The sequence below is a fragment of the Rhipicephalus microplus genome, chromosome 1 (genome assembly GCF_043290135.1).
Source record: "Rhipicephalus microplus isolate Deutch F79 chromosome 1, USDA_Rmic, whole genome shotgun sequence".
In the NCBI taxonomy this organism is placed as follows: Eukaryota; Metazoa; Arthropoda; class Arachnida; order Ixodida; family Ixodidae; genus Rhipicephalus; species Rhipicephalus microplus.
Genome location: NC_134700.1, coordinates 269,384,012 through 269,406,067, shown reverse-complemented (window position 1 = coordinate 269,406,067; position 22,056 = coordinate 269,384,012). Strand labels below are relative to the sequence as shown.

At 47.1% G+C, this 22,056-nt stretch overlaps 1 protein-coding gene across 1 annotated transcript in view; it reads right to left on the bottom strand.

The window, feature by feature from the left end:
• Positions 1–1,104: 1,104 nt before the first annotated feature.
• LOC142817319 (protein Wnt-4-like) overlaps positions 1,105–22,056 on the bottom strand; it is a 56,168-nt gene continuing 35,216 nt past the window's right edge. Inside the window, exons 3-4 of the mRNA XM_075894359.1 lie at positions 13,184–13,739; positions 1,105–4,490 (exon numbers count right to left, since the gene is read on the bottom strand). Coding sequence (XP_075750474.1) covers positions 4,289–4,490; positions 13,184–13,739 — 758 coding nt within the window. The 3' untranslated portion in view covers positions 1,105–4,288. The remainder of the gene's footprint in view (positions 4,491–13,183; positions 13,740–22,056) is intronic.

Genomic DNA, 22,056 nt, shown 5'->3' with positions numbered 1-22,056 from the left:
CATCACATGCTCTTTGAACTGATAAGCTGGCGGCGTCATGTTGCTATTTCATTGTTTGACTTTGCTCGAGCTTTGCCACCATCTGCCTATACAAAAGCCCGGCTTTCTTGTACAAAGTACCCGAAAAAAAAATTCGCAACACGCGTACGTAACGTACAACTGCTCTGTCTCGCCGTGTAGGAGCGCACAATATCATTCAACCGAGAGGAAGATGTTGCGCGGTGGCAGATTTGCACTAATTCATTGTCAGGTTTTACCGTACTTCGCCTCTTCAATGCCACACACTATCCTCCGCACAGCCCTTACTTTTCTTATGTGATTCTAAAAGAGCAAAGAAGAGAAAAGGGAGCCCCGTAACTGTCTGCATCAGAGTGCGACACCTCAACAGTAGCTCACGAGGGATGGGGGTAAGGGGGGATTAAAAGGATAGGATTAAAGGTATAGAGATAGAGAGGGGGAAGGAGAAAGCGTGGCGCAGGGACAGCGACACCTAGAAGCAAGGAGAAGATAGAAAAGATGGACGCAGTCGCAGGAGTCCGAGGACGGGGCATCATTAAGCGAGAGCTCTTGTCGGCGTCAGGAAATGGCGTTGGGCGAGCCAGTCGGCCAGAGCTGCGCTGTAGTCGGAGATCGCGGGGCACAACCGGTCGGCACGAAATCCAGAGAGGCCCCGCCGCGGTGGTCTAGTAGCTAAGATACTCGGCTGCTGACCCGAAGGTCACGGGATCAAATCCCGGCTGCGGCGGCTGCATTTCCGATGGAGGCGGATATGTTGTAGGCCCGTGTGCTCAAATTTGGGTGCACGTTAAAGAACCCCAGGTGGTCGAAATTTCCGGAGCGCTCCACTACGGCGTCTCTCATAATCATATGGTGGTTTTTGGTACGCTAAACCCCACATATCAATCAAAATCCAGAGAGCGAGTCCGCGCTGCCCCTATACTGTGGAGTGAAGCCCACAGTGTATCGCTGCATCTGGAAAAGTTCAGAACCACCGGGCTACTTACGTTCGAGGACGTACCAAACAGCCCGCTTGCATACATTCTTGCCCAGGAAGCTGTTCTTGCGAGGAGAAGAATTAACGCCAACGACAACAACACGTAAGAGTGAAGGTTTATGGTCAGTATATTTTTATTGGTCTTCGCTATACAGTCACTAGAAAGAAGTGGAGTGGTTCGTTTGATTAGGTGGTCGAAAAAATAACGTAAATGTGCAGTCGGAGGGATGCATGTGTTGACGCCATTAATGGGAGTTTTCTCTTACCTTGAGTCGCTTAAATAAGAAGTAAGTCAATGGAGACAATGGAAGTTGAATGTACAAAAAAAAAAGAAAGCATGGTTATAGCAAGAGACCGCTCGGACAATTCTTGCTGCTTTTGCTACGAAGAGATGGATGCATGATTCGGTGACGATGTACACTGAAAGCTCCTATCGCATATACAGTGATAAAGAGAACACTATTATCATGAGTAGAACTCCTCCTGGACAGTGAAATTCGGTCACAGTTGGTTCTCCTCGAGAGCCCACTTGGTCGCTGGAAAGTCGCGAAGTTGGTACTTATGGCGGCTAACGCCCGTTTCAGTTCGTAGCACGATGACGAAAAACGGTGGCTGCACTGAACATCACGTGACCTCGTATAGCGAGAAACAATGCCGGCGAAATGTTTTTAGCATGTACACCTATACCGCAGTTGTGTTCTTGAACGTGTGTACATGTGGTCTACCATACATAAGCGTTTTTAATATTTTTGTTGCTGTGGGTTACGTCCGGCGGCCGACTTGAACGATGCATTTGTTTTGTCCTTTCCATGGCTGCGCACCATTTGCGCTTTAGCACAGGTTCAATTCAAAGCAGAATGCGCCCTCGGTCAGGCCACATTGTCTAAGAGTTTGTTTGTTTCTTTTATTTTGCACATTTTTACCCTGCGTCATTGACTGTTATGGCACCAGGTCGCCGTCATCGCCAATGACGGTCGCTGGCTGCAACGGGGAATAAAAGCACAATGGAATCCATGGGTAAGGATCCGTACATAACACGGTCCTCGGCTTGATAGCTGCAACGTAATTTCTGAATACCCACGGATATTGGTCAATAATTGCGTTCTGATCAGTCGCTCGGCTTTATAACACAAGCGACATCCGATGATCCGAAAGACAATTAGAATGAATTCTTTTTCTTTCGCCGAACAAACAACAACAACAAAAAAAATATTTCTTGAGTCTTGCAGCAATACTAGTTATATACCACGGCAGCTGTCAATAGCGGAACGCTCTCCCGATGAAAGTTGCCAGGAGACGGCTTCGTGCAACGGAAATCAATCGCGCAACAGTCCGGGTTCTTGACTAATGCATGATTAATGTGCACGTACATGGCCACAAAGCACTGTGACACGCGCGAGATGAAATATAGAGCGAACAAATGTGTGTCCCAAGGCGGCAAACATTCCGCTTCGGTGTGGCTCGATACCTCCTCGGTGGCCACACACGAGACGGTGGTGCTTTTTCTTGCAGGTGACGATAAGTGCCTGCGCCGGTGATTGACCAGAAAATGGGTGGTGCCGCTCCTTGTGCTTCACACTCACCTCAGCTTTCAATCTTGGAATAGCGCCATTGAACTCACCGCCAGCTCGAGAACCCAAATCCCGGATCTCGCCGAAAACTATGTACATATGACATGATTTCACGCTGGACTGAAATGAAAAGGTCTTAAAAAGATGACTTGCATTGGTGATGCGTAAATTGGAGAAGGGTTTCTTGAATGGCTACCTTGCGATGTTCCCCTCAGGATGCGTAAATGTTCGCAGCAATCAACGCTTAGCACTCCCACAAGCTTCGCCAGAGTTGTTGCTAAGTGGCCTGTCGGGTAAGCAAACTGAACTATTCCGGACTATTTCAACGACGTTGCTGGATGTCTGAATTCGCGAGAGCTTGGGAGGTACTGCGTGAATACCAAGTGGTACATTAGAAGGAAGATTAAGTTTAACGGGATCGATGAAGTGCTATTTTCGTGTAGCTAAGAGATTACATTTACAGAAAACAGTTGAGAAGACTGCACGAAAAAAAATATAGCTATAACAGGAAACGATCCAACTTGAAAATTATTACTCCAGCTCGAGTGATGTCATAGCTTGTGGCAAATACCTCACTGAAAATAGTTTGCGTAGAGTTGACTGAAATTGTGAATCAATTAAAGATTAAAAAGGAAACGTACCCTTGCAATTTTTTTCAGGTTGCTTCCGGCATCAAAAGGATTGAAGATGGCGCCATGATTCGCATGGGGAATTCAAGGAATGGTGTGCATTGCAGATAAGCGTGAACAAGAAAATGTACACAATGCAGGGCGACAGCGGTTTCTATGGATAATTCTTTGCTTGCAAAACCTATACGTTAGGCTACATTACTGATCGCCAACGGGCCCATATAGAGCTTCTGGCGAGCACATCGCTTGTGAAAGCCGAAGAAAGCACATTTGTAAGCACGATTAGCGTGAACTCAGGAGCGCGTGCGTGGTGTTATCAGCGACACTCAACTACACGAGGCCCTGCGCATGCGCAGTGGATTGGAGGCGAAGGCTATACAATAATTGCCATCGCATACACCACGTCGTCTGAGTGCACCTTTGTCGAAGGTGCGCACCGATGACGTGATAGCCAAATAATCGCATCACAAAGTAGCTGCGCATGTGCAGAGCTTTGTGTTTGTGTAGGCGGCGTCATGATAGTACCATGCAACACACGCTTCCATGTAGACGCTAAGCATGGTCACGACGGTACGTCGTTGAAACATCTGCGCAACGCGGCTACTCGAGCCATTGCGGCCTGTGCCAAGCAATAAAACTAATATGGCGCCTTTTCTCGCATCCAGCAAACTGCGTAAGTGCACCAGACAGGAAGTGTGCACAGACGTGCAATAGAAAGCAGCATACATCGTGCTTCGCGAATGCCTGACATGCTACACAATCTACCGGGGCAAAACCGGCACACGTTCACCTTCGCATTTCTGTCACCCGCCTGTCCGCTGATCGCATCATATAAGTGCATCGTCAGAGCAAGTTCTGATGCGCGAGGATAGTCCTGATTGGTCGCTCCAGCGTCGCCGACTTGTTTGCTTCTTTCGCGCATGCGTGTGGCACGCTGACTTGCTCTTGTGCGGCGCGCTCTCCCCGCTCTGCTGTTACCATGCTGGCGTTTGTTGCCTCGCACGTCTACGGTGTGTCTGGCGGCGGCGGCGTGTGTGTGCCAGGGACTAGAGCCGCCTCGCAGAGGAGGAGGATAGCAAGACAGCGCGCGCAGTTCACTTGCAGAAGTGTTCCTCTTTGGTGACCCTGCACGTCTGGCACTGCACCTTGCAGCACCAGACGAACTTGCAGTGGCACTTCTCGTCCACCTCGCGCACCACCGTCTGGTAGCCGCGGCCGCAGCACAGCAGCCGGCAGCCGTCCATGCCGTAGCTGGTGTTGTTGCACGAGCGACCGGTGGTGCCCAGCACGGCTAGCCTGCACGGAAACGAAAGGGTAAGCCACGTCTCCTTTCCCCAACGTGTTATCGCTGTAGCCACTGGTAACATTACGGAGGTCACAAATCAACATGGCAGCACCCATGCAGAAGTGACCGCCCGCTGAGCGGGCGGATTATCCAGCGTTCAAGGGATTCAAATGAACCGCCCCCCCCCCCCCCCAAGGGTCAGAAAAAATGGCCGTCTTCGTTGTTTTGTTAAAAAAAAGTTTAACCCTCCTGCTGGATTTTCCTTCATAAAATAGACTATCTATTTTAATAATCAATATCCATGCTTTTAAGTGGTTGTTGATTGCATAAAAGGTTGCGTAATAACCTTAAGTCAGCTTACAGTGGTAAAAACCTTTCAGTCGCTTAGACCAGCATCGTGTAGAGGGAACTAAGGACCTTATCCAGTGGATGGACACATAGAGCAGCCTGACAAGGATTTTAGCAGTTACGGTGCAATATGCAATGCGAAGACGCATAGAGAGTGGTACGGTTACTGTTTCATATTTCGTTTAATGTGCTAAATGAAAATAACCGGTATGGAGCTGACGCATAGGTATGCTATAGTATGCTTTCTTTGTAGTGTAAACAACGCACCATGAAAGATTTGTGCAGTAGGAACTTCCCGATTACACAAGGACTCCGAAGGAGTAATGGTTTGATTCTTCGTTTCTGGCATTGCCGTCCTGTCTTAATTCCTGCTTGATGGTTATTGAGGAGGTCCCAATTATCCCGCAGCGTGATAAAAAAAAAAGACGAACGGTGTTACGGGAAGCAAACCTAGTGCATATCGTTCCCAGTATAGTGAAGTAGTCACTACTATTTTTGTTAATGACTATTAACTAATTAGTCTAATAATGTTTGTATATAAAAATAGAAGTACTTGCCTAATCAAAATGTAAATCAGACAGATGTGCACATTTTGAAATTACATCTGTCTGTGCTACTTCCAACAATTCATTAATTACGTGCTCATTTTTTTTTCTGTGAATAAAGAAATCCTGTGAAACATACATGAAAAATAACACGTGACTGAGCTCACACCCCCCCCCCCGCCTTCAAAAAAAAAAAAGTGACGCTCTCAAACAATCTTACCGGAAACAGCCGCTTTGCCTCTTTCCCGTTGCCAGAGACAGCGCTTTGTACATTGGCAAGAGTACGGGTCGGCTGCCAACAACACGTGCAGCAGTTATGCAGCGATTCCTTCCGCTTGACTGTTACGTCGCTATCACCATTCGCCTCTCGCGGTCAACTGTTCGCGGTCGGATCACTGTTATGATTAGAGCGATTACTGCCCGACTGTGTAATATCAAGGCGGCTTGTTTCTTCGGACAAAAAGTGAAAGATAGCGCGATCCGTTTTTTTTTTCTTTCTACATTTCCTTCATCGCTACTGGCTATCTCAAAGCGAGCTTGTTGAACGAATGAAACCACGCTTATTCCACTTTGTTCGCGCCGATCGAGGGCGCTGCGGTGGACAGAGACAGGGCACTATATATAGCAGTATGAGGGCACTTGTTACTGATGTGCGCAGCAGTCCAGTCGCGTATTATTTTTACTAATTCGCGGGCTTTCTTTAATAACAGAAAAAATAGCAAGCAATTAGTATACGTTCTTGAAAGTAGCACAGACAGATGTCGCTTCAACATGCACACTTGCCTCATTGTCATTTCGATAATTAGACGTGTACTATTTGAGTTACAAATACGAGTATTACTAATTAATTATTTATCTTTATCAAAACAATTAGTATCGGCTACTACAGTACACTGGAAACAATATTCACCAGCTCTGCTTTGCGTAACGCCGATTCTCTTTCCAGAAATTGCGCTGCGTGATAATTAGGACGACCTATACATAGGGAAACTCAAGAGGCCATCACTTGCCAAAGGGTGGGCGCAGTAAATATTGCTACGTGCCAGTGCGTAGAGTTGAAGAAGACAAAACATATAGCCTGGCGCGAGCTAATCTCTGTCGCTGGCGCTGCTCGCTTAACCGGCTGTAAATACATCTGTGACTACCCCTCCGAGTCGGTCTCCTTCTCGTAACAATATCTACAACATATATCCAATAATCTGGCCGCCAGCAGACCCTCGCCGCAGATACGTAACCCTATTACAAGTTTGAAAGCGAACGATTTGTGTATAAATGAAAATATGCGGGGTCGTTTTTCGAGTGTTAATAAAGACGTTTTTTGTCAAAGTTCTACCACGGGTTCTAGATAGATATCGTTTTTTTATAGGCGCCACCTTTTACGAAAGTTTTGGCCCACCCGCTTCCCATATTGAAAATGTTTTAATTTTAAACCATCTGTATACTTGCTGTGATCAGTAGGCATATACAATATGCATAAAAATTCTATATCGAAATGCTGCCTTGGAAAAGCCTAAACGTGTGCTGTTGTATGAAATCAAAAGTAGCGAGACGTTTGGTAGCGTATTTACTATAAGTACGTGCGAACAATTTTTGAAAAAGACCCGCCTATCAACTTAGACAGTGCTCGCACGCAGGGAAACAAAGCGTGCGCTATCGAATCAGTGAAGCTGACGCAGATAGATGAAGCTATTTTTCACAAAGGCGCTGCCTGAAGAGAGATGACCTCTCTTCAAATAAGGGGAAGCAACGCTATAGGTTAAGACGAATGGAGGAAACACACATGGTGTTTGGACTGCACTTCTAAGTGTCGTATGCATTCCTTCATTTCGTCTTAACTTCTCGCACAGGTTAGTCTTTTTTTTTCAGTATGACCCAACGAACTTGACAAATCTTAATGCTGTTCATGTGCTTTCGTATCCTTATAGAGTTAATTAATACGATGTCAGTAGGTAGATTTAGCATAGCGGAAAACAGTAAACACAACGACTTAGCGTTGACGTTAGTGTTGCGTGCTCTAAACTGAGCGTGCGCAGAAGGTTAACGTAGCCAGAACTTTTAATTGATTGATTTGTGGTGTTTAACATCCCCAAACCACCATATGATTATGAGACGCCGTAGTGGAGGGCTCCGGAAATTTCGACCACCTGGGGTTCTTTAACGTGCACCCAAATCTGAGCACACGGGCCTACGACATTTCCACCTCCATCAGAAATGCAGCCGCCGCAGCCGGGATTTGAACCCGCAACCTGCGGGTCAGCAGCCGAGTACCTTAGCCACTAGACCACCGCGGCGGGGCTAGCCAGAACTCTTACGTACGAAATTTCTGGCATATAGCGTTCAACCCTAACGTACGCAAGAGATGCCGTATACGTAGGACAAGATGGCGGTGCCTGTTGAAGCGAGAGCCGTCCACTTCGAATCTTTATAGTCACCATCCTGCATTGTTTAATTCCTTCACTCTCAAATACTGGCCGTATTTTTTATTTAGATTTAAGTAATGTGGCTTCGCCAGTTGTATACTGCCGATAATAGAACTACGTTTTTCTAGATAAGCATTTGATTTGGGGTGCAGAAGTATTTAAAAATGTGTCTATAAGGTTCGCTCCTGTTTTTCGGTAGCAACGCAGAGATGGCAACGCTGTACTCATTGCATTGTTTCTGATAAATGACATCGACTGAGTAAGCTCAATGCTACATCTCTAAGTTATCAAATTTGTCTGAAACGGCGAAGTTGGTGGTCCAGCGTAGTTGCTTGTTTCACAGTTTTACTGTTTATTTTTAGTTAATAAATAGATCATCTTCTCGGAGGGAATTTTGATGGCATACGAAGCAGCAGCGGTGTGCACGGTGTTGACCCGACTGAAACAGGCGTTGATGCAGGTGCTTAAAGAATGGTTTGAAGCGAAACTCAGTGTAGCGTTTACTCGAGTAAACGTTTGTTTGAAACGCAAAGGCATGGGAGGCGGGTCGGGTTTCGTGCAAGTTTCATAAATGGTTTGGTAAAACTTCGTAGTCATCGTTTCTTCAGAGTCGAGACACAGGTGCTGGACCGGAGCAGGCGCGCGTTGTCGCTTGACTACCACGGACGTTAGATCGGTAAAGTGCAGGCTGAGAGGTTTTCGCTGACATTCGACGTCGAAGTTGGCAAAGACCAGATCGATGCACGTTCGCATTATCGGGGTGGGTAGTTACGGCATGAACCGATGAGTCGGCGGTGTAGCGAGAGGTGGTAGCGGAGCGAGCGGTACTGGCAGCGCGGCAGGTGTTGCGGGCGAACGGACAAGGCGGCAGCTGCGGGCGTTGCGGCGAGCGCCCGGCAGGCGAGGGAGAGAGTGATGTCAGCACGCAGTGCGAGGGGAGCGTGATGTCAACGCGCAGCTGCGGCGTGATCTACTAGGCACCGCTCCAACAGCTGTTGTGAGGGGAGCGTGTCGCAACGTGTTAGTACGGACGCACGCAGGGACAGCGTTACACACATGAGTCATAGAGCTGCTACCAGCTATATTAACTGCAATGAGCATGCAAAGACAATTCGGTGAGCAGACGCCGTGAAGACGGTGAGTAGACGACACTGCGCAGATGAATAATTGTGAAGGGGCTAATCGCCCTTCCTAATTGCTGAGGGGCCCTGTAGCCTCCACAGCGCTGAAAAGGACTAGTGAAACAGTGTAAGTGTAGGCAATCAAATTGCCGCCAACAAGACTTAACCACGTGCGAACCCGGACGTTAAACTCTGTCAGTAAATCCACGCCTCTGCAGACGTTTGAGACGATTCAAAGGCCACGACACACGCGAACGGCACCTCATATGCATTTTTTTTGTTCGTTTTACTTTTCTGGAAGCTGGTTCGCAGAAGGACGCCAAGGCAGTTCTGCTGTCGTCCGATTCCCGGGCCGCTCCCACCTTCATTTCAGCTTTGCTGGGCCGAGAGAAATAAAGCAAGAGGGCCACGCCATAAATATCGGTGTGTCAAAACAAGCGAGGAATTCGACCGCCGATGATCGACGAATCTTTTCTGCTTACTGCCCAGGAAGGATTAGTGTCAACGGGCCATTGCATGGCGGCCGATGAAAACTGATAATGGCTCCGGAATCCCAGCTTGCTACTTTTCTTTGTTTTTCATCACGAAGGAATGCGCGCTTTCTATTTCTTGATGCCACGCCAAGGCACGCTCCACGTAGGCTCCCCTTGAGAAAAACTTGTCTCTAAATAAGGTATGCGTGGGTCTGCATGTCTGTAGTCCGCAGCGATCTGCTGTCTGAATCGGTTCTTGGTGCCGTGATCCATTTGTGCTCTTGCGGACCAGACTACGAAAATGTTCAGCTACGAAATGCTTCCAGCCTTCTTTGGTTTAAAGGAAATTAACGCTTATATGACCTTTCCTGGAATAGTCATCTCGCCTATGTTTGCAAAAGACTTCGCGCTGTGTCATGTCTATTATATAACATGAGATACCACATGCCGTTTTCAGTACGTAAGATGATAGCACACGCTTTAGGTTACAGTATACTGCGTTACGGAATAACCATTTACGGACACTGTGCTATCTGATGGCACAATAGAATAAACAGAATATTGCGTTCGATTGTAAAATATATATCTTACGACCTGAACATAAATTCTGAGAGAGACATTTTCAAAACGCTGTTTATGCCAAACTTCAATGATCTGTTAATTCAAACGGTTGTTTTAAAATATTTTTGGTCCAAACAACTCCTGGTTCCGTATGTTACTTCTCGTTCTTTAAAGCCCAAAGTACGTTACTGGAGGCCGCGGTGTTCAGCAAAGTATGGAACTAGAATACGAGCCCATTATGTCCCAACCTATTGCAATGTACTACCCCCCAGCATTTTTCGCACAAAAACAAAATACAAATTAAAGAAACTGCTACGGCGTATCTGTCTACAATTGTAATGCATGTCGTGTGTTAATTTATATACACTCATTCGCAAGCATGATGCTGCACAATCATCCAGTGTGGTACTTTGCTTAAGAAACATTTGCTGTTTTCTGTTTTTTTTTTCCTTCATACCTTTTCACTTTCGATTGCTGTAACTATTGTATAATGCTTGTAACTATTGCTTGTATGCCCTGTTGTTTATAATCTTATATGCATGTTGTTTTTTGTCCTATCATCCCTCTTAGGCCATGAAATACAATCATGTAACGCGTCCGGTTTGTTTCGCTGTCTGCCAGGCTCTGCCACTCAAGCCACCAATTGGCTTTGGCAGGCCTAGTCACGTGTACTGTTTTATTTGAAGAAATAAAAGGTATTAATATTATTATTATTATTATTATTATTATTATTATTATTATTATTATTATTATTATTATTATTATTATTATTATTATTATTATTATTATTATTATTATTATTATTATTATTATTATTATTATTATTATTATATGCAGTGTGGCAGACGTATCCAGCGGACCCATGGGCACGCTTCAAATCGGACGGTTTTATATATTACATTTTTTTTGAAATTTAATTATTATCCCCTGGATGTTAACACGGCTCATCGCCTGGCTCGCTACCGCATACTTGGTTGTTGACTACGGTATAATCAGCATGTTTCAATAAATCCGTCCACAATAAACAAAAAAAACGATGAAAATGCGATGTTTGGTCTGTGCCTTCAGAGTTTTTTTTTTTTTTCTGTAGCGGCAGACAACTTGAGGCCGTTGAATAGATCGCTTGGGACTTAATTTAGTGAGTTAAATAGACTTTTAATTGGCTAAGCTAGGGGCTATGTAAAATAGGAGAATTCAAGTTCTTCATGCGGAGGACCCAGCTTTTGATGTATAGAAAATAAAAATTCACTGATGGTTACGATACGGTATTACATAATGCGAATCACGAGTGCAAATGCGTGCTGGGGAAACGCCATCTTTGTGTGAAGTTTTGGATATCCGTAGTTGTAGCAGTGCAACATTCTCTACATATTACCACAAAAACTGCCAGCGCTTGAGAGCTGTACAGGGTGTTCCACATAACTTGAGCCAAGTATTTAAAAATGAAAAAAATGGCAGCATATCCACGGAGTGAATGATGGAGAGTGGGGCGAAGCATTCGTCCGTCCATGCGTCCGTCTGTGTGACCGTTCATGCGTCTGTTTGTGCGCCCGTCCCTGCGTTCTTTCGTGCATCCGCCCCTGCGTCCGTTCATGCGTCCATCCATGCATCTGTTTGTGTGTCCGTTCGTTCATCTATTCAACACTCCAAGTCCCACCATCTCGCATCTTTTTATCATATATTCCCCATATAGAAGCACCACCATCCAGCGGACATTCCAAGGACTAAACGAGAGGTGGCACACGCACACTTTCTTACGGCCTGCGCTTTGGGTCCACTTCCCACCTTTAACCACCTCGAGTTCATGGTATATTCTAGTTCACTGTATTCATGGCACTGTGACCAAACGCTCGCTAAACCTTTCGAAAACCAAGGAGGTTACGCCCAGCGAGTATAACGTAGCAACCTTTCCCTGTCAGATAGGGCTCAATTTACATGCCAATGGCTGCTAATGAGAAATGAGAGACAGGAGAATTCGGCTTTTACTTTCTTATGGCTTGCGCTTCGTATCTACTTCTCATTTTTAACCACCTTGAGTTCATTCATAGTATATACAAGTTCATTGTATTCATGGCACTGCGGCTCAACGCTCGCTAAACCTTTCTAAAGCTAAGGAGGTTACACCCAGCGAGTATAATGTAGCATCCCTTTCTTGTCCGATAGTGCTCAATGTACATGCCCATGGCTGCTAATGGGGATCGCAGCGTGCGCGTTGACCAAAAGCCGAATGCTCATGTCTCTCATTCCCCATTAGCAGCCATTGGCATGTACATTGAGCACTATTTTTTATTGTTAAACAACGCACACAAGAAATCTCTCACTGGCACCACCTTGGAGGTCAAGTGTTATACCTATTTCGAGTATGTGCCACTGGTGGTTACATACGAGGGACGCCCAAGCCACGCCATAAGGAGCTTCGCCCCTAAAACACTTCAGTGGCGAATTGAATCAAACGCGTACTAATCACACTAGCCTGTAGGTACTCAGGCTATTTTTTTTATTTCTACCCGTACTAAATAATTAATAATTCTTAATTACCTATTTTTAAACTATGGGCTGGAAACCGAAAATATGAACACTGAGATGTAGAGCACTTTCAGAAACCACCGAATAAATTGTTTCCTATACGATACGTCTAACGCTGTTATTTTTCCGCGTTGTAAAGAAAATCGGCACTACAGCAGTGCGCTCGGGATCCGTCACAGGGTTTTTTTTTCCAATTTCGCGGCTCTCTGCACCGTGGAAAAAAATAACAGCGCGAGACGCATCGTACAGGAAACAGTCGGTGGTTTCTGAAAGGGTTCTACATCTCAGTGTTCACATTTTGGGTTTCCAGCCCCTAATTAGGAACAAGGTAATTAAGAATTAATAATTAGTATAGAGAGAAATAAAAAAATACCCTGTGTACCTACACTCTAGTGTGGATAGTACGCGTTTGATTCAATTCGCCATTGAAGTGACTTTTATTTTTAAATTCTTGGCTCAAGTTATGTGGGACACCCTGTATACGCCCACCACTCTGTGCATTTCATGCAGGCGTCGCGAAGCGAGCGAAACACCGACAGCGCCAGCAGCGAAGGTCGTGAGTTCGATCCCCATTGCAGCAATCGCATTTCAATGGAGGCGGTACGCTATAGGGTCGTGCAGTTCCGGGAGTCCTCCACTATACGGCGCGGCCCTCGGATGTACGTGGAAGACCACAGATACTGTTACGAATGTGCGCGGGGCCCACTCACGTCTCGTTGCGCGTGCAGTAGTCGGGCGACTCCTCGAGGTAGACGAGGTCCTTCTTTCCGGGCTTCTTGACGTCCCTGAGCACGGGCCGGAGCCGGGGCCGGCGCTTCCGGCCGCCCGCCCTGGTTCCGGCGCGCGTCATGTGCACGTGCGTGGCGCCGTCGAACTTGACCGACAGTGCGTCGCCCACGGCGCGGAACGGCTTCAGCCGGCGCCAGCACACGCGCACCGAGCACGAGCCGGACACGCCGTGGCACTTGCACACGGTCTCCATGCTGCGGCGCAGCGTGCGCCGGCCGGCCTCGTTGTTGTGCAGGTTCATGAGGCCCGACGCCGTGGCCGGGTCCTCGCCGGCGTCCACGAACTTGCGGCTGAACTGCGCGCCGAAGCCGATGTCGTCCGAGCAGCCGCCCCACTCCCAGGAGCCGCGGGGCTTGCGCTGCCGGATGGCGCTGTCGCAGCCGCACTCGTTCAGCTCGCCCTTGCTGCAGGCCCGCGTGATGCTGTACGCCACGCCCGCAGCCGACACGCCGTACACGTACGCTTTCTCGCGGCTCACTGCGACCCCAGAGAAGGAGACACACGGTCAGCACAATGGTACCTGGACTTGGGCGAGTCGTTACGGGACAAATGCAGCGCCACTTTGGCGAAGACCTGCAGGAGACACAAGTATATATGCGCTCGTCCGTGTCTATGTGCGTAAGTTGCGCTGCGTTCGTCCGCGTATGGTCGCAAACTCTGTGCTACTATAATTATGCGAGACCATGCATCAAGAAGGGCACACTATGCACTGAATTACCCTAGCATTTCTTCTGTCCAAGCATTGCGGACAAAAGAAAGGCTTGGTTATATAACATAGCCACTGTAATACCAGGTGTCCACACTATAAGGGGAGAGGCAGGAACCTTCTTCGATCACGTAAGGCGGGAGGGAGGAGGCAATGTTTGTACTGTACTTTTACGCAGTTGGACTCATCCAACCAGTGTGTCAAAGAGCATGGTTAGGGCCATAGCCCCACCGGCGTTGCATTCCAAGAACTATTAAATTCTTAACTTTCCTGCGGGAAGCCAGGGACCATAGGAAGGCCGTCACAAGCACGTCATGGTTACATTGTAATGATTTTATTGATTGTGAAGTATGTTTTTTGGATTGACACGACGAACGAGGGGTGAGGGGTGGTGCTGCGATAAAACTTTGACCCTTCCCCTCGTCCATCGGGATAAAACAGTGGATGTGGCAGTACTTCTCTGAAAGCCTGCCTGGATTAAGCTATGCTGTTAGCCTGCGTACTCTTTATGTGAGTGCAAACGATGGGCGCGGGGTCTATATAAGCCGTCAGAGAGGTTGAGATGAAATAATTTCAAGAAGTCTGCGGTACGAGGAATTCTTGTGAAGTTGGAGGAGAAATGCAGGTCACATGCTCACTTAGGAGATGAAACCGTCTAGCTTCAAATATCTGCGAGTGCCACCTGCACAAAAAAAATGAAGGTGCGATGGGGCACGCAAGAATTGAAATTTGAGAAAGTGAGAAAGCTTTTATTTCTTCGAAAAGCACGTTGCGAAGGCATATACTGGATTACTAATTTACACGAGACGACGCAGTGCACGATTTCTACACCACTTTATCACGCCACTTCTTTATGCGTTGCCAGTTTATACTAAATACTTACCGTTAGGTTCTTAAAACGCACGTAAAAACACAGTGGATTCCGATTGCGTGACTAGCAGCGACCATGGTTTCACTGCCGAAGTCATTACGTCCTACGAAAATGAAATGGCAGGTGTTGAAACATGCGACAGTAAACTGTGGAAACCATCGTCGTTGGTTTAGGCAGCCATTGAAGAAAAAAATGGACAGAAAAGACTTTTGACTGGATAAAACGTAGCTTTACGAGAAAAAAAATACAAGCGAGAAGAGCAAGCGTAAAAACAAGCGAGATTAAACTGCACAGCCGCCAGGCATCGCCGGCGAAGTCATAAAATCGAGACCCAGTCCAGACTCGCGCAAAGGATCCCCACCGTTAACGACAACCGTATAACACGAGGTAATATAGTACCTTTCAACGCGCGTGTCTGTGGACGAAACCAATTTCTCTGGCGACTTGGCACCCGGACCCGGCTAAGCCCGAGCACCGAACGACAACGCCCGACGAGTCGGGATCGAAGCCACCTCCATATACCGAGGGGACTCATTGCGAGCATCCCCGTTTTACGAGCTTCGTCCCCAAAAGAGGAGGCCCGTTCCCCCGTCGCCACGTTATTCGAACGAGGGATGCATCGAAGGATATTGCGGTTTGCTTCATCTCTGCGGCTCAAAAACAAAAGCGGGGGAAGCGCCCCGAGGCGACGGGACAAGGTTGTTAAACGAGCAGCAGGCGGCCGGGGCTTTTAATCTGGAGTCGAAACCCGCGCTAAGGGTCGGCAGCTCTGGCTTCGTGACTCGCGCGGCGCGGATCTGTGGTCTTTCGTTTCCCCCACCCGTCTGAGGCGGGCAGGGGTACTGGGGCCACATTGACGAGTAGTACCACATCCAGACAAGCTCTTGTGCGGGGGGATTGGGGAGGTGGGGTGGACCACGCGTGAGAGGATTGCGAGAAGACCGGTGACGTTTCTGTATACGACTTTTCATTTAAGGCCGGTGACTGATGCCGTGTCTACGACGATGCGCGTAAGCGAGAGAGAGAGTAGTGTGGTGCACGCCCTTCGTAGGCTCAGCTTTCACCGACCGACGTGGCGAAACGTTGATGACAAAGACACGTCTGGATGAGACGTAGCTTTCAGGTGTTTTCACTGCGCAAGTTCACCTATACATGACAGACAACGGTTGCATGTCTGCAGAATGCCAGGGACATAAAAGGCAGGCTTGATAGAGATATATAGAATAATAAAAAGACATAGAACTTAATTAAAAGGGTTTGCTACGCTGGAGTGAGATGGGACGACAGGTGAAGAGAGCGACGTTGAATAATGCCAGTACAGCAACACCAATAGCCACGCATCCTGTGCTTGCCGTTTGCCAGACAGCCATTGGTTGCGTTGAGATGGAGTCAACAGTTTATTAGTCGAAGGCTTTGTTATTGATAATATGTCACACAAAGTTACAGAACAGTCTTTGTTCAAGCGGTGCTTGGCTAATTCAGCCGTTCGCAAGCCTTTGTTTTCACCATGTAGTTTTTTTTCCCGAAAGGTGTGCACAAAAACAACCCGGTGGATAGAGGAGTCCTTCTTTACGGGTTGCACTATTCCTAATCAGCAATCACTCACCCCCTCCTCCCACACACCTCTTGCACTTATGGTTGTGCGCCTTTTCGACCAAGATGAATAATTACCATCTAGCAGTAATGTGTTCTTTTTGTTACAGTGTCCCTTATTTTTGTCTTCAATTGAGACACATACAGCAGTGCAAAAGACACTCTGTTGAATACTGTCTTGACGTGGACGAGTGCCAGTGTCATCATTAGGATCAGAGATCAGTGTTTTAACGAAGAACAGGTCGGTGGTGGGCGTCACCATGAAGACTGTGGCTCGTCAATTTCTCAACAACAGCAACAATTGGCACAAGCGTACGTGAGTTCCCCATGAAAGGAGAGACGGGGAAGGGGGCGAGTATTATGACTGCGTGATTTGGGCTCGGTGTCCTGTCGAAAATAAAATCATCCCTGGCGGTCACCCCCCCCCCCCCCCCGTCTGTCGCGTTGCTTTAAATATAAACCTTGGCCCGTGTGCTCAGATTTGGGTGCACGTTAAAGAACCCCAGGTGGTCGAAATTTCCGAAGCCCTCCACTACGGCGTCTCTCATAATCATATGATGGTTTAGGAACGTTAAACCCCACATATCAATCAATCAATCAATCAAATATAAACCTTTGACAACTCGCCCAGTTTTGCATCCTTTTCCGATTCAGGCAAGGCGCCCAAGCTTCCGCGGCATCGACTCTGCTCTTCCCATCAATGGCGTTCGGTGCCTCGACTGGGGCTGCTGGTCGCAGTATCCGTACAGAAGCCGGGGTGCGAGGCCATAATAAACCGATGGCAGCGAGGCGTGAATATCTTTCACAGGCCCTCGTGGGGTATCCACGTGGAGCAACAAATAAACCTCGGCGGCCTCGGTCACAAATGTCTGCGTCATTCGCTCGAAATCTCGCCGACGGCTCGACGTATACGCGGGGGCCACACGCGCGTCTCTTGCCCGACTCTTTCCTCTTTTGGTCATCGGCGGCGGCCCGTCACAACCTTCTCGATATCGTTCATGCGGCTCACGCTTTTCCACTCGCATTTCGCGTCTGTTTTCTCAAGGGTTTGTGTGCCCATGCGCTTGAGTTCGTTCGCACCAAAGAAGATTAATGAAAAAAATTTCAATTTTTTTAAATCCTCCGTGGTTAGCACACTCGAGAGCACGTGCGTGTGTTTGTGAAGACGTCATGACTGAGTGAATACGTTTTCTTATTCGGCAAGGAAAAGCGTCAATGTTCAAGGCTTTCTTTTTATATTTTTTGCTTTGAAAAGTGTTGTAAAAAACTGAATTATTGGCTTGAGACTACGCCAGGACAACAATGGCGTTTATAACAGCAAACATTACTCATCAATTAGCGAACAATAATTCGCCAGTGCGAGCAATATGCCGTTATTTACGGTAGTTGAACTTGGCTCGAAATATTAATTGTACCCCGCTACAGAACGTTGTTTGAAGATCCACTGAGGGACATTCTCTTTGTAAATGCAGAACAAGCTTTAGAGAGACGTGCGTACGGTATACGTACAGTTAAATACCTTGTCGCAGTAGTGTGGGATATGGCTTGCTTTTGTGAACATGTAAACCGTACCGACAAAGGCAGTAATAAAACGAGACAATTTTACGAAGTGTTTTAAAAGACGCAAGTGTGGCATGCGCTGCACGTTTATGGGTGGTGCGCACTTGCGATATCTATAGTGGCAACTCTTTCTTTATTCCTATACCTACTGGTGTTACTTTTCAATATGTAGCATGGAATTTGTGTTTGACGTATACCAGAAGAACGATGCCGCAACGACAACGGCAATGTCCGACGGTAACTGTGTCTGTTACGTCTCTTGTCTCAGCCTCTTGGTGTTTAATTTACGTTTCCGTTACTCACTGCCTTCTTGTATTATCTCCAATTAAGTCTGGCAACGTCCCACTCATCCCCTTAGAAGCGCAGTGTCTCTTTATCGCACCATAGAATGTGCTCAATCAATCAATCAATCAATCAGTCAATCAGTCAATCAATCAATCAATCAGTCAATCAATCAATCAAGCAAGCAATAATCAAAGTAAGTATATAAATAATAGATCGACCTGCCAATACTGGATCAATACGTCAATGAACGCGACAATGGAGAGATAGCGAGATAGAAATGCTTTAATAAAATGCTGCGGGAAATGTTTGCCCCGGTAGAGTTGATTGTTGGACAAGCTGGTACATACTCAGTTAACTCGAATTAAGCCACAAAACGTCGAAATCTGAAAAAAAAAAGCAGAGCGGCCGAAACAGAGCAGAACTACGTCTTTGCCCTGTCTCTGTTTCTGCCGCTTTGCTTTTTTTTTTTGATTTCGACGTTTTGTGGCTTCATTTGTAGTCAACAGAGATGTTAGCCCGACTATTCGCAGGGACATGCTACTCCTGCAGGTGTTGGGTCATGGGTATGACATACACACTGATAAACACATAACACATCTTCGCACCACACATCCCTCATAGACTTTTATGAAGCAAACGCAGCTGCACAATTTTGTGTCGTGTGTATTGGTGCCGTAGGGCAAGCTTACGCAATAAAACAACACACAAACACACACACACACACACACACACACACACACACACACACACACACACACACACACACACACACACACCGGAGAAGTCTACACCGCTGAACACGTCACAATCGAGTTGTGAGTTCGCCGGTGCACGCCGAAGTTTTCGGTGCCATGAGCGTATACTGCAGGAGGCGTGCTCGCATCGCATTTCTGCCGCGTGGCCCTGCAAAGCGTACACATTCGACGCTTCGCTCATCATACGGGATGCGGAGAACACTGACAGCTCCTTCTCTTCGACCTATAGACTGTGGAAGAGCAACGGAGGCACGCACACTGCATGCAGGGAAGGCAGGCAGCACACTGCAAGAAGACAAGAAAGCGGACGCTTTCAGACTAAACACGCGGCAACGGGCCAATTGCGTCCCGCTGGTCAAACGCGCCACTTGGTTGCAGTTGGCCAGATTTACGATCCAGTGAAGCGTAAACAGGTGCCAACCAAGATCGTTCAGTGCCTTAGCTGTTACGGGGAAGCGCAAGGGCAAGAAGCTCTATATAGTCTGTTGCATTCATCTCAGCTGCTCGCGCGTGGCCACTGTTTACATTCGGGACGAGAATCTTCGCTACACATTTCGTCACGTTACGTATTTCTCACGTAACCGCCACGAGATCGCTCGGCACGTACTTTGTGGGCGAACAGGTTAAAAGTGCTCGTTATGGGGGAAAAAAGGGAGGTTAGAGTTAACCGCAATGTGCTGAGCCAAACTTTTGTGAATGTACGTCAGAACTGAGGCCGTTCACCGAACATTATTTTTGTAAACTGTTAGGTATTGGCTAAGATACTTCGCTAACACGTTTGCTATAAACGATCAAATGGCATGGTCATATTTCTCCTTGTATACCGAAATTCACAAAAAAATACTATATGAAGACCACTTTATTTTTTGACTAACAATATGCAGGCTAACACTCAAGCTGAAACCAGTAAAGCTATAGCCACGTCGTTTAACTTTAGCGGCATATTTGTTGCGAAATAGTGAAAAACAGTGACAATATGTAAAAAGTTGTGAATATTCATTGGTAAGTAATGACTTCACATAAGCTAAAACGGGTTATGGCGAGCACAATATGGCTTCCTCTCGTTTGGTATCCAAGTCGCAGGTAAGTTGCTAATGAATCAAATAACTTAAGTTATTTTGTTTTCGGTGCGCCTGCTTACAGTTTGTCTACAGTAGATAGATATCTTTCATGAACAATTTTGTGCCACGCACTTAGCAGGGGCATCAAACGTTGAAGCTGTTTTTTCTTGACGTCGTATGGACCGAATTTGATACAAAGTCACAGTAATATTATTACACGTTCAGGTATAGCGAAACCTGGTCGAAGATTAACGGTTCGGCTTCATTTTTATTGCGGAAATCTCGTTGACGCGCCGTGGTTCTGTCTTAGAAGCTGGCGTCAGTATACTGTGCTATAAGGACAAGTGCGTGTAAAGGCAAACACTATACAGCAAAGCTTGCAAACACTGGTTATTCTTTGAGCTTGCTTGCTGTTTTATCTTCGTATAAGACAGAAAGATGGCCGGCAAATACACGGAAACAGAAGCTCAAAATATCCAGAAATAAACCATGGCAGTAGGGTTGACAGGCGGGCTAGTTGGTACAAATTCATAATAGAATAATTGGAAGCGCAAACCAACGGGACACAAGAGAAGAGGCAAACAAGCGCAGTTTGTTTGTCTGCGCTTGTTTGCCATGGCGCCAACTTGGAAATTTTTGCCGCCATACAGCGTTGAGTTTCATACATGAAAATCAATGCTGGGATGGAAAGTGTAGTCGGTTCTGCACGATGTAGCCACCTATATAAGGTGATCCTGATGGAGACACCATTCAAGCATATACTGAGAATGTGGCGTATTGTTCAGATACCTACAAAACATGTGACCGTAATGTAACTACTCTGGCGTACTGGGGTTCATATCTTATTCGACTACAAAATGCAACCGTTCTTGCTGCTATCTCGCAACCGTTCCGTCTCTTTGGACTAAAAACAAAAACACCATGCAGGCCCCTAAACCAGAAGGTCGTGCTCGGGTGCTCCCCTGCTAGCGATGCGAGCGCTCGTGGCGTTTTCATTTCGTACGCTGAGGAAGGTCACTCGGAGAAGCGCGCAGACGAGCCGACGTACACGTGCACTTTAGACTCGTGCACAACCGCAATGCCACAACTGAATCGCGACTTAGGCACTGCGCCGTGCTCCCGACCGGGTTGCAGAAATTAGGTGCCTTTTCTCATCTTCTAACCACTATCACCACCACTTCTGTGGGATTCCGGGGCCCTTCAGCTATTGAAGGCAAACGGCGCATCTCCCTTCGCAATCAGACACATACATCATAGAGCTCAGTATCCGTTCCAGTGAACAAAGCCACAAAACAAGTGCCACAAAGTGATCATCGCTACCATTACGCTAAAGTAATAAAAAATATCCCCCTCCCGCCGCACCATCCCGCCAGCATGTGTGGTCTTTGACACAGCTTCGCTGGACATTCACTTTCACAAGGCAGGATGGGGGTCTCTCTCTCTCTTTTTTTTTTCTGCAACACGTACCAATGCATCAACGTCTCGCTGCCTTGACAGAAGCTGTCCTAGAAACACAATGGCGGCCTAATCCCCGTTCCTTCGGTATTTCGTCTGGTCGTACGCGCGGAGACCCCTTGGCCAGTGAATACTATTGACGTGTCTTTCCCACGACCGTATACGCGTCACTTGGCGTGATAGTTATTTCTTGATATCCTGCAAATATCAACACGACAAAGCGAACATGAGTATGCTCGTATGCGACGCTCTGTGGACACATTTTGAACTCGTTCGCTTATGATCGCACTGACCGCAGCGTAACGCACTTGATCACTAAGTGAAACGATATCGCCTAATGTGGGAGTTAAGTGTCGAACAAAGGATCCACGCTGTGTCGACGCTGTATACGCACTAAAATCACCCCCTACACGAGTTGCGTGCAACGCAGGCGATACACAGTGACAATATTCGAACGGTGGCCACATCGCTGCGAACGGCAGCGTCCGCTCGCTTCGCGTCCCGTAGG